The sequence below is a fragment of the Mustela nigripes genome, chromosome 1 (assembly GCF_022355385.1).
Source record: "Mustela nigripes isolate SB6536 chromosome 1, MUSNIG.SB6536, whole genome shotgun sequence".
In the NCBI taxonomy this organism is placed as follows: Eukaryota; Metazoa; Chordata; class Mammalia; order Carnivora; family Mustelidae; genus Mustela; species Mustela nigripes.
The window spans coordinates 8,350,312-8,362,065 of NC_081557.1; the positions used below are offsets into that span (position 1 = coordinate 8,350,312).

At 43.8% G+C, this 11,754-nt stretch overlaps 1 protein-coding gene across 2 annotated transcripts in view; it reads right to left on the reverse strand.

Moving 5' to 3' along the window:
- Positions 1 to 3,384, reverse strand: part of LOC132019773 (organic anion transporter 7-like) — a 34,246-nt gene extending 30,862 nt beyond the window's left edge. The window contains exons 1-3 of one of the 2 annotated variants that reach the window (XM_059403364.1): positions 3,252 to 3,384; positions 2,707 to 3,113; positions 1,902 to 2,005 (exon numbers count right to left, since the gene is read on the reverse strand). In XM_059403364.1, coding sequence (XP_059259347.1) covers positions 1,902 to 2,005; positions 2,707 to 3,108 — 506 coding nt within the window. In that variant the 5' untranslated portion in view covers positions 3,109 to 3,113; positions 3,252 to 3,384. Of the gene's footprint in view, positions 1 to 1,901; positions 2,006 to 2,706 lie in introns of both variants that reach the window. The other variant, XM_059403354.1, reaches the window with a different exon arrangement.
- Positions 3,385 to 11,754: the final 8,370 nt, after the last annotated feature.

Genomic DNA, 11,754 nt, shown 5'->3' on the forward strand with positions numbered 1-11,754 from the left:
ACTTTTTAAAGAATTTCCAAAGTATTTTTCACAATGGCTGTACTATCTTACCTTCCTGTCAGCAGACTTCCAATTTCTCTACATCCTTGTGAATGCATGATGTTTTCCATCTTGGTTTTGTTGTTGTTGTTTTAAGGATTTTATTTATTTATGACAGAGAGAGATAGCAAGAGAGGGAACACAGGTACAGGGGAGCTGGAGAGGGAGAAGCAGGCTCCCTGCTGAGCAGAGAGCCCAATACGGGACTCCATCCCAGGACCCAGGATCATGATCTGAGCGGAAGGTAGAGGCTTAACCGACTGAGCCACTCAGAAGCCCCCCCCATCTTGTTTTATTATATTATAGCCATTCTAGTAGGTATGAAGTGTATTTCACTGTGGTTTTGACTTACATTGTTTTCAATATCATGATGTTGAACACTTCTTTCATGTGCTTATGCACCATTTGTACATCTTTTTTTAAAGAAATGTATAATCAAGTCCTTTGTTCATTTAAAATGTGGGGTTTTTGTCTTTTTGTTTTTTAGCGTAGGAGTTCTTCATATATGCCAAATACTTAACCCATTCCATTGGTCTGTTTCCTATTTTTATGGCGTACATATGATTTACAAAAATATTTTCTCCCATTACATAGGTTATCATTTCACTTTCTTGATAATGTGCTTTGAGGTGCAAAAAGTTTTAATTTTTGATGATGACCAGTCTATCGATAGTTTTCATCACTCATGCTTTTGGTGCCATAACAAAGAATTCATGGCCAAACCCAAGGTCATATAGATTCACTGCCCCCATTTTCTTTTAAGAGTTTTATGGTTTTTAGCTCTTGTATTTAAGTCATTAACCCATTTTTTGTTAATATTTATTATGGCTTTAGGTAAGGATCTAGCTTTATTATTTTGCATGTGGATATCTATTTGTCACGGAGCCATTTGTTGAAAGGGCTGTATTTTACCAACTGAATGATCTTGGAATTCTTTTTAAAAAATGAATCAACCACAGAGATATGGTTTTATTTTTATTTCTGTAACTGGGTGGTTCTGTGTTATGGAACCATTAGAAATGGACACTCTGACTTGGAACACTATTAAAAGCTACATTTACTGTCATACCCTCAGAGTTCACAGTTTCCAACTGACGTAACAGATGACATCGTGTTGGTAAGTAGTAAGGGGAATCTTAATTCTCCATAACCCCCAGAGGAGACATGCCTGGTGCTAACATGCATGGCTGTCTAACTCAGAAGTGGTACTGTCAGTCACAGGATTCTCCAATTTCTAACACCACAAATGGTGACAGCAGTTGTCATTAGATTAAATACATAGTTGAAAACTTACCTTTAAAACACAGTTTTTGCAAAAACAAAAATCAAGGCCACTGGACACATGTTTTCTGTACACCATCAAGACATATTTTTATGGACACAACAAGTTTAGTAGGAATGCCTATCCATCACCCGTGGGAAACAGGGACATGGTGACCATGTTCTGGAAATCCATAAGCATTCAGTTCATAGCGTCCAGGAGGCACTGAACACGCCTTCCTGGCCAAAGTCTGGGACATCGTTTTACGTATCTGTGTCTTCAAATAGCCCAAATCTTATGTCATGATACATCCCCTCTGTTCCCATAGGTAACTTTTCCCCATCCTCCTAAAACACATGTTGTGTCACCTCCTCTCTAAACTCTGTCCGAAAATGTCCCTATGTCTGACGGAGATGCTGTTTCTGTGTCCTGTATGTGGGAATCACAGCTGACAGCACCTGCTACACTGAACCCCCATGGGTTTCTATATCCCTGGAGACCACAGAAGCCCCCAGGCCAGTGTGATTGACAATAAGTGTGTCTTCATGGAAGAATGATGTGTTGGTTCAACAAAATACTCCCTTGATCCAGAGACACTCACCTGTCTGATAAATGACCAAATATGATGCCTCCCACCAGCATTCCAGCCATGAATAAGAATTTGGCCATTGATTTCAGTGACTGCGATTCACATATCAGGTCCCACTAGAAGAGAAGGAGACCGGCAAAAGAGCACTGCATAGCACCTCATAACCCCTCAGTGGAAACCTGATGGAAGCTACTCGAATGACTTTTATGTTTCTTTATATCAGGCAGGCTTCTTCCTTTCCAGCTTCCTTTTTTCTTTCTTTCGTTCTTTTTTTTTTTTTTTTTTTTTTTGCCTCAGCTGATCTTTATCATTCAAGTGTCAGCCTAAATACAACTTCCTCTAGAAGGATTCATCTAAATTTGTTGGCTACATTAATGCCTTGTTTCATTTCATACTCAGTGATTCAAACTCGGCCGCAGAATGCAATCATTGGAGAAGCTTTAAACTTTCACCGATGGCAGAGTTTTACTGCAGATCTCACATGGCTGCTCCCGGGCACAGTCCGTGCTCCGAGGTTTTGATCAATATCCTGATGTTTCTAATTCACGAGCGTAACAAGTTTAACCCATTACATAAATTCCTTGCTTAAACTTTGGTCTTCCTAAGAATAAAAGCCATATAATTGCAAGGTCACATCTACTCTTTAGTCCTGAGACTCATTAAATACGTAATTAGTGGCATTTAATAAAGAATACTTCCTGAAATAATGAAGAATGAACACCTATATGGCGATTAAAGGCTTGAAGCATGTTCATTATTTGTGCTGCTTCGAAACACCCAGACTGTGTACTCACAAAAGGTAAATGGGATGTCTTACCTTAGTCACAATGGTGGAGGGGAAGGAGCTTTGGTCGTACACCCAGCCATCCACACAGGGCTCTGTGTCCGACTCACTCGTGTTGGCGAAGGTCCTGTTCAGGTGAAGGAGATGCCACTGGGGATGGATGAAGCGACGACATTTCTCTGGCCTCAGGTTTGAGTCCAGCGGGATGGAGATTCTCAGGAGGGACTCTTGGCTCAGGATCCCAGTGCCGTTAGCAGAGACAGTGTCATTGTCGATGATGTGGACCCAACAGCGGTGACCAGGGACGGCTGCTGTGAAGTTCTCCAACGAAACATGAGGGTACGCTATGAGGCTGGAGAGACTAAGGAAAACCATCTGAAGGATCTGGAATCTTCCCAGGCCTCCAACTTGATCCAAGAGGTCCTGAAAGGCCATCGAGGCTGAACAAGTGATCCCCCGTGGAAGGCAAAAGGACTTTATTTAGAAAAATTCAAAGGGAGAAGGGTCTCCATTCACTACGTCACACCAAGCCTGTGTTGATCCTGACCCCACTTTTTCCTCAATGGGCCCCGCTTTACCTCCACCAGGGCCACGGAAGCTGATTCTCCAAATTGTTTGGGGATCAGGTGGGTAGCCGTTTTCTTTAAAGTCCCAGAGAAGTATTTTTGCTGAGATGCCTCCAACAGCTGACCATTAGCACTGTTTAAAGGTGCACTTTGTGAAAAGTCTTTTCGTCAGCAGTGCCCTGAAATGTCACTGGACTTTGATCCCCACATCTGTAAATAACACAGAATAAACCTACTACAAGGATCCCAGTTCTTTGCAGAATGTGTCCCTTGAGAGCCCCAAAAGGGAACCTTTTTTGATTTTCCTGTGAAAAGTCCTAAAGGTTTAGTGTAGTACTGATTTTGATTAAAAGAGTTAATGAAAATAACCCCGAGTAAACAAAAGCACGTGGAGTATGGTGCAATCCTTCCCTGGTGGAAAGTGACCCTCTGCTTCACTTCAAATCGGACCACGAATTCACACTAAAAATAAGTTAACTCGAAAGGTGGGCAGAGTGGAGAGTGACAGAGGGCAGAGGCTAAGGCAGTGATAAGTTCCTAAAGAGGTTGACTTCCACAGGCTTGTTGATTCCTTCAGATAACTTTTGTGAGGGCCTTTTCTGTGCTGGGAACACAGCAGTGGATAAGACACGGTCTCTAAGGGTCTCTTCCTGTAGTCGGTGACAGAAGAACAGAAATAACGACCCTCCGATATTACAAAACATTCATGTGGCTAACACGCAATGGGCTATGGAGGAACTGAACAGAAAATACAGGAACAGTCATGCTTCTTGGTATTTACCCAAATAAAATGGAAACTTACGTCCACTCAAAATCCCGCACAGGGATGTGTGCATCCCTGCAGCAGCTATCTCCATCACTACCAAAATCTGGCTGCAACTGTGATGTCCGTTCGGGGGGTGAAGGGGTAAATAAACTGTGGTCTACCCAGACAAGGGGTTATCACCCTAAAAAAGAAGAAAAGAAAAAAAATGAGCTATCAAGTCAGGAAAAGACATGGATGAGCCGCCAATGTAAATTATTAAATCAAAGAATCCAATCTGAAAAGGCTACATTCTGTTCCTCAAAGGCCATTACGCCATCTTGGAGAATTCGCCAGTGTCTTTTCTTTCTGCTCTTCGTGTGACATAACGCTAGCCTCTTGCCCCAGCCTCACGTTCGATGATGATGATTCTGTTTTGCTACCATTTTGATCAACCTTTGAGGCAATTGGTGGGTTTAACACTTCAGCAACTGTACCTTCCAAGTCATGCGTTCTCTTTACTGACATATCCTCTGAGGTCATTGTTCCCATGTCTGTCTTTCGTTCTCAAAGGTATTTTGTGAACATATTTAATAGCTGCTTTGGAGTATTTTTTTCTGCTAAGTCTAAAATCTGGGAAAACTCAGAAACCATAACGATTACTTCATTTTAGAACATTTTCATCACCTCCCGAAAGAAACCGATCTATTGACTTAACATGCAATCCTGGTTACCTGCCCCCGAACTCTGGCAACAATGATACAATTTCTACCTGGATGCGGGTGTCTCTTTTTGAAAGAAATCAATCTCCTTTGGGCCACTGATTTCGATGCGGTGTTTGTCCTTAATTTGGGAAGATGCTCAGCCATGGTTACTTTCAAGTTTCCGCTGGTCCTTTCCCTCCTTCTTCTCTCCTGATATTCCCATTACAAGATTATTACAGTTTGCTGCTGTCTCACAATTACCGATTCTGTTAAATTTTAAAATTCTATTTTCACTTTGCATTTAAGTTTGGAAGTTTTCCAAAAACTAGCTGTCAAGCTTACAGATACTTTTTTTTTATCCAATTAACTAACATATCACATATTATTACTTTCGGGGATAGAGGTCAGTGACTCATCAGTTGCATATAACCCCCAATGCTCATTCCATCACGTGCCCTCCTTAATGCCCATCCCCCAGTTACCCCCTCCCCCCACCTACTTCCCCTCCAGCAACCCCTAGTTTGTTTCCTGGAGTTAAGCGTCTCTTATGGTTTACCTTCCTCTCTGATTTCATCTTATTTTATTCTTCTCTTCGCCATGAGGCTGCTGTTGAGCCCATCAAAGGCATCCATCTTTTCCATTACAGAGTTTCTGATTTCCAGCATTTCCATTCTACTGCTTCTTAGAGTTTCTAGTTCTCTGCTGGTATTATCCAACTGTTCTAACATATTGCCCACTTTTTCCATTAGAGCCCTTAGCATGTTAATCTCAGTTATTTTATTTATTTTTTCAGTGTTCCAGAATTCATTGTTTATGCACCACACCCAGTGCTCCATGCAATACGTGCCCTCCTTAATACACACCACCAGGCTCACACATATCCCTACCCCTCTCCCCTCCAAAACCCTCAGTTTGTTTCTCAGAGTCCACAGTCTCTCATGCTTTGTCTCAGTCATTTTAAGTTCCTGGTATGTTAATTCCAAAAATCTATGCCTTATCTGAGACCATCTGTTGTTCGCTTTGTGTCTGATGCATCGGGTGGTCAGATGGAGACAAACAGGCTTTTAGTGTGAGGTTTAAAGTCAATCTGGCTAGATGACAGGCTGTATTTAATTTAATTTAATGTCTTCTGTATCTGTATATGCCAGAGGCTTCAATCTCCTCTAGCGTACTTGGTTTTATTTAGCTTTGTTCTTCTCTCTTATTGCATTTGGTCTTCTTACATGGAATCTCCTAGAAATCCCTTATATAGAATCTGGGTCATGCAGCTCTTTCCCTGGTAATCCACTGTTTTTTGTCCCAGAGCCCTGTCAATGTGATGGTTGAATACTGGGGAGGGAGAACATTATATAATATGAATATCTTTCTTTATTTATTTTTCTTTGGGAGATGAGGGTAAGAGTCCGTGTGCTGTGATGTTCAAATGAGAGGAGAGAGGTCAGCAGGAGAAGCAGACACCATGTCAAACAGGAAGCCCAATGTGGGACTCGATCCTGGGATTCCAAGATCATGACCTGAACCGAAGGCAGTCCCTTAACCAACTTTTTGTTCTTTTTAAAACACGTTTGACTCTTCACAAACGTCTGTAACTGAGGCACAGAATAAGCCATTGCAACCCCACATTGACCGATTATTGGATACAGGCAGTGCCCCTGGGATGTAACATTGAACCATATACCTTCCTTTGGCCGAGAGCAATTCCAAGGGCTAAATCCTGCCATGAGCCACCATCTGTCAAAACTCCCAGTGGTTAGGTGTATCTAGGGGTGTACAGGAACTACCCACACAGTCCACCTCTCATGCTGGGTCAACGCATATGATTTATGTAATAAATTCAATCACCATGGAATAACTTCTTTCAGGGAAAACTTACAAGAGGAAATTAGTCTGTGAACTACAGATCCCATCATTGCAGCTAATCTAAGATCTACAAGTATTATTTATTCTCTCTCTCCCTCCCTCTCTCTGCTATAACATATTCTAGGTACCCCTCACAGTCCTGGTCTACGAGTCATACCAGGAGCAGTGGCCTACTCTTTGGGGGGTCAGACTTTCTACACACCATGCTCTTTCCAGGGGCTGGCAAGTTCCCATGTCTCTTTACCATTGGAGTTGGACAGGGAGGTACCACAAGATGGTCCCCCCTCATCCTGCCAGTGGAACAACTCTGGAGGAAAAGAATATGTAGATATACTAGAAAGATCAGCTGTACCTCCTGCTGACATTGAGGGTTTATTAATCCAGTCCAACTGGTGACTCCTTTCCTTGAATTCTGGCCTCTTAGTCCAGGAAAAGGACATGACAGTGGGGTAGGCATAATTAAATATATGATGCTCTTCCTGTGTTTCCTGGTAGAGAGGTTCCCATTCTGGATACCAGGACTTCTATGCTCATATACATAGCCTGATTTGCAAGGACAAAGGGAACAAAATCCCCAAGTGGAGTACTAGGAGTTTGGTAAATGGGGCTATTTCAACTTGTACCATTTTGTTCTCAGAACTATTTATTCTACCAATGGGGAATGAAGAACTATAGAGTGGCCATTGATTAAGAGTATGTAATTTAATTTGGAAATAATTTCCAGTTTTTGCATACTATCGTCTCCTAGCTGGCTCCCCAGTGCCCTTTAAATTTAACAAAGCCATCCCATCACTCTATGATGCTGGCAGCTTCCATGTGATAGAGTGTGAATTTCAACCAGGCGATCAGGGATGTGGTGGTCATGAACCCATTGACAGGCCTTTTTTTCACACCCCATGTCTTCTTCGGCTCGATGAAGTGTAATGAATATGTTTATGTTGGTGAATCAGTGCTCCTCTGTGCCTTTGAACAGTTATTCTAGCTGAGTCGTAAAGGCAAGAAAGAGAAATACTTAGTCTGGGTTGATTCCAGTTAAGACGAATCACTCCCCTTTGGTCTTGAGAAAGATCTAATATGACCAGTTCAGTGTCCATGTTCTAGTTGGTCTCCTGGAGAAATGACATGGTGTTGTTGGTCCAACATTGACATATTAATCGACCCAACATTTTGACACTGAGCTGTGGCAGTAGCTAATTCAGACATGTGAGTGGGAGCCTGTCTTGTTGGCTTAATGTATAGCTTCTATCCCTACTGTTCCTTGTCCTGGGTATTGCTACAGATTTTGGTACTGTCATATGGAGTTTTACCTCTTGGTAACAAATACCTAAAAACATAGAAGTAAGTGGCCTTAAAATTTGGTAATGCGGAGAAGCTAGAAATGTTTTAAAGTGCATGATAGAAAATGCCTAGATTGCCCTGAAGAAACTGTTGGTAGAAATATGCATGTTAATGGTAATTCTTTTGAGTGATCAGGAAGAAAAAAAGAGAGAGCTTTAGAGAAAGTTTTTTGTTTTTTATTTTTTTATCTTAGAGAAGGCGTACACCATCTTGAGTAGAATATCTGTAGACACGTGACTATTAAAGATGGCTGTAGTGAGGTTTCAGATGGACAGAACATGTTACTGGAAATTGGAGGAGAAAAAAAAAAACCTTGTTTTTTCAAATAAATTTGGTTGCATTGTGTTCTAGTGTTTTGTGAAAAGTAGAATTAGTAAGTGATGAACTTGAATATTTAACTGAAGAGGTTTCTTTTTTTTAAAGATTTTATTTATTTATTTGACAGAGAAAGATCACAAGTAGGAAGTGAGGCAGGCAGAGAGAGGGGGGAAGCAGGCTCCCCTCTGAGCAGAGAGCCCTATGCAGGGCTCAATCCCAGGGCCCTGGAATCATGATCTGAGCGAAGGGAGAGGCCCAACCCACTGAGCCACCCAGGTGCCCCAAACTGAGGAGATTTCTAAGCAAAGCGTTGAAAGTATGACCTGGCTTCTCCTTCCTTCTCATTGTAAGATGGAAGAGGAGAGAGATACATAGAAGTAGTAAGCAAACCAGAACTTGAATATTTTGAAAATTCTTAGCGTAAACATGTTGCAAAAAAATGAGAAAGAATGTTCTGGAGAAAACATCCGAAATGTGGCTGGGCCATCACTTGCTAAAGTGATTTCAAGTGATTTCATTATGCCAGCAGAAACACTGCCAGCCTGGACTGAAGACAAGTGAAAGAGGGAGAGAAAAAAAGGAAAGTGGTTACACTTTTGGGATTCTACAGGGTAGGTCAATGAAACTACCTGGTTGTGAACATGCATTATCCTTAAATGAAAGGGAAGAATGCCCTGAACTCAGTTCAGGGTGGTGGGTGTGTGGTGGTGGGTGGGTGTGTCTTCTGCTTGCTAATGCCCACAGAGGGTGAATTACCCCTGCAGGGAATAGACTTTGAGTGTATTTCACAACTCTAAGTAGAGCCAACTGTTAGGTAAATTAGCTATGATTTTTCTCAAGGCCTTGTTGCATTAGTTCATGGCTGGGACATGGGAGTAGCGACCGGCATCCAAGTGTAGGCCTGCTGTATAAAGGTACCAGGCAGGGCCCTTAGCGTTGGGGAAGGCATGGCTCCTCGCAAAGGCAAGTGAAGACTGGGTCTGCAGTCCCTCTATTGCTGTATACCTGGCTGCCGTCACACCTCACTCCCCACCCCAGCCCTATGGGGTATCATGGGCCCCACTTCTGAGGCATGGTGGTATAAGATCTAATGTCCCGAGCTGTGCATAGCTTGAACACCCGGTGCTGGTATCTAAAACACCTAAGGAAGTTATCATGCTCCCCACTAAATGTAAACCTCACATCCCTTTGTCATGGTTGTCACTGCAAAGGCTCCACATCAACAGAAGACACTAGATGAAGCCCAACTCCTTCTCCCTAAGATTGGTATGGTCCAATGGGTTTCTCATCTTTTTGAACATAGCAACCCAGATGATCTGGACTATATACCTAATTCTAAAGAGGCCCCAAATCGACCCCAAATCCAGAGAATTCTTCTAATAGGGACCCCTGTAAGCCCCTTCTTACAGTGACTCCCCCCAATTACAAGTCTGGACTTATTTACTTCATGAGGCCTCCTATGCTATTCAGGAGTCCTGGAGGGAACATACATGGTGTTCTGCCAGGAAGGAGACACACAGATTCCCAGAGTTTACAGGGCACACAGAGACAGCCCACAACCCCAATGCCAGCCCTTGGGTTCCAGGCCTTGCAACGCTCCTTGCAGAATACCCTTCCCACTTCCTGGTCCCAAAGCCCCATGCTAACCCTACTGGGAAGCAACGCTTAAGATGATTCTAAACAGGAGAGTGCCTTATATGAACAGCTCTGCCAGTTAGGGTTTCTAATGACCTTATATCTGGATGGCCCTGGTGCAAACTCCTCTCCCTAAAACAAGCAGTTACCTCGCCACAGAGCCCAGATTTGGTGGCCCAAGTTCTCAAGGTCCCCTCTGTCCCCCAAAACTTCCCTTCCCCAACTGCAGCTTAGCAGTGTCCCCTAGAGCATTACCCTGAGGGACTCAGTGGCTCCCTGGAACTTGTCCCACCTTCTAGGGACAAACATCCATTTACAGTCCTGGTGGTCCTGTTAGACATAGAAGCTCAGTCAGGATAACTCCAAATAACCCTTCTCAACTCCTCGAGGAAACTTCCCACAGTCTACAAGACGTGGCGGGTAAAACTGTAAAGGGAGTGAATATTAGTCTTGACGTGTCTAGTGGCACTGTATTTCTAGAACAGTTGCCGGTGGTGGTGGCCGCCTAGCTCTCTTTCTTCCTAGGAGAGGTATGAAGACCCTCACTCAGTGACATGTCTGGGAATAAATCCAAATTCCTGGTTTTCCTCTTGGAAGCTGCCCATGAGAACCCATCCAGTTGCCTCCTCTAGAGAAAATGTTAAATACACCAAAATGTTGGCTGAAACAAAGTACAGAAGGCCTTTGGACCTTCATTAGAGACCTGGGATCATCAGGCCTACCATCTCACCCTTTAAGAGTTCCAGACAATGTTAAAACCGACCACCAATGAATGGAGACTAACAATCGACTATACGAACTTAAATGCACAGGTTCCTGCCCTTGAGGCCCCATTCCCAGTATTGTAGACATAACAGATGGTATGCAAAGGCTCAGGACCTCTCTCTGCTTCCTGGCTGTTGCCAACATGTCTTATTGGGTTCCACTGACCAAAGACTCTTGGCCTCAATTTGCATTCACTTTTGAGGCCGCCCAATATACATTTCCTCGGCTGCCCACAGGGATCTGAGTAGCCCCCCCCCCCTTGCACATAGTTTCTGCAGACAAGATCCAAATCCACTCAAACTAACCCGCTGCCCCCTTCACCATCATATAGATGACATTCCATCATGGGGGCCTCTGAGGATGCCACACAGGGATATTTACTTCTGGTGACACAACATTTATAGCAGAGAGAATGCATCATTGCCCATTGTAAGAGCCAAGGCCTGGCCACTCCTGTCGGGTTTCTGGGCAGAGGGTGACCAGCTGAGAGCCACGGAGTCCCTCTTTCTGGAACACAACGATCCCAAACCATCAAGCCTCCTGCTTCAGCAGGCACAACACGTGTGAGGTCTCCTCACCCTTGGGGGCAACACATGTCATACATATCCATTCTACTGAGGCCCACTGATGCTGTTGCAAGCAAATCAGCCTCTTTCCATCAGGAAGAACCTTCCTCAGGTGACTTAGAGCAGGCCCTGCCTTTAGTCCATCTGAGCTCAGACTTTTGTGTAGAATTACTGTCAACACCTGATTATAACCGGTGGCATTCCTGGTCTAAACTTGGCTCCATCTGGTTGCCCATGGGTTTCGGACCAACCATCTGCCCTAGACAGCAGCCTTGTACACACAATGTGAACACCAAATCTTGGCAGACTACAGGGCCCTTTTAAAAAGGCAATAATGAGCTCACAGTGTCTACTGCTTCCCACAAAGTGTTATCCTGCTTTGGTCAGAGATTCAACCCAGCAGAGGCTTGACATCGCCCCAGAGGCCCCTCTGGGTCCTTCAGGAAGGGCTAAACCTCATGTTAAGGGCCTTTCCAAATTATAAGAGGATGTGGCTTCCCCCATGCTGAGCCCCTTGCCCACTGGTACTGAGGTGCAGCTAGCAGCACCCCCAATGCCAGCCTCTCTGGTGGTCCAGGGAGCCCACT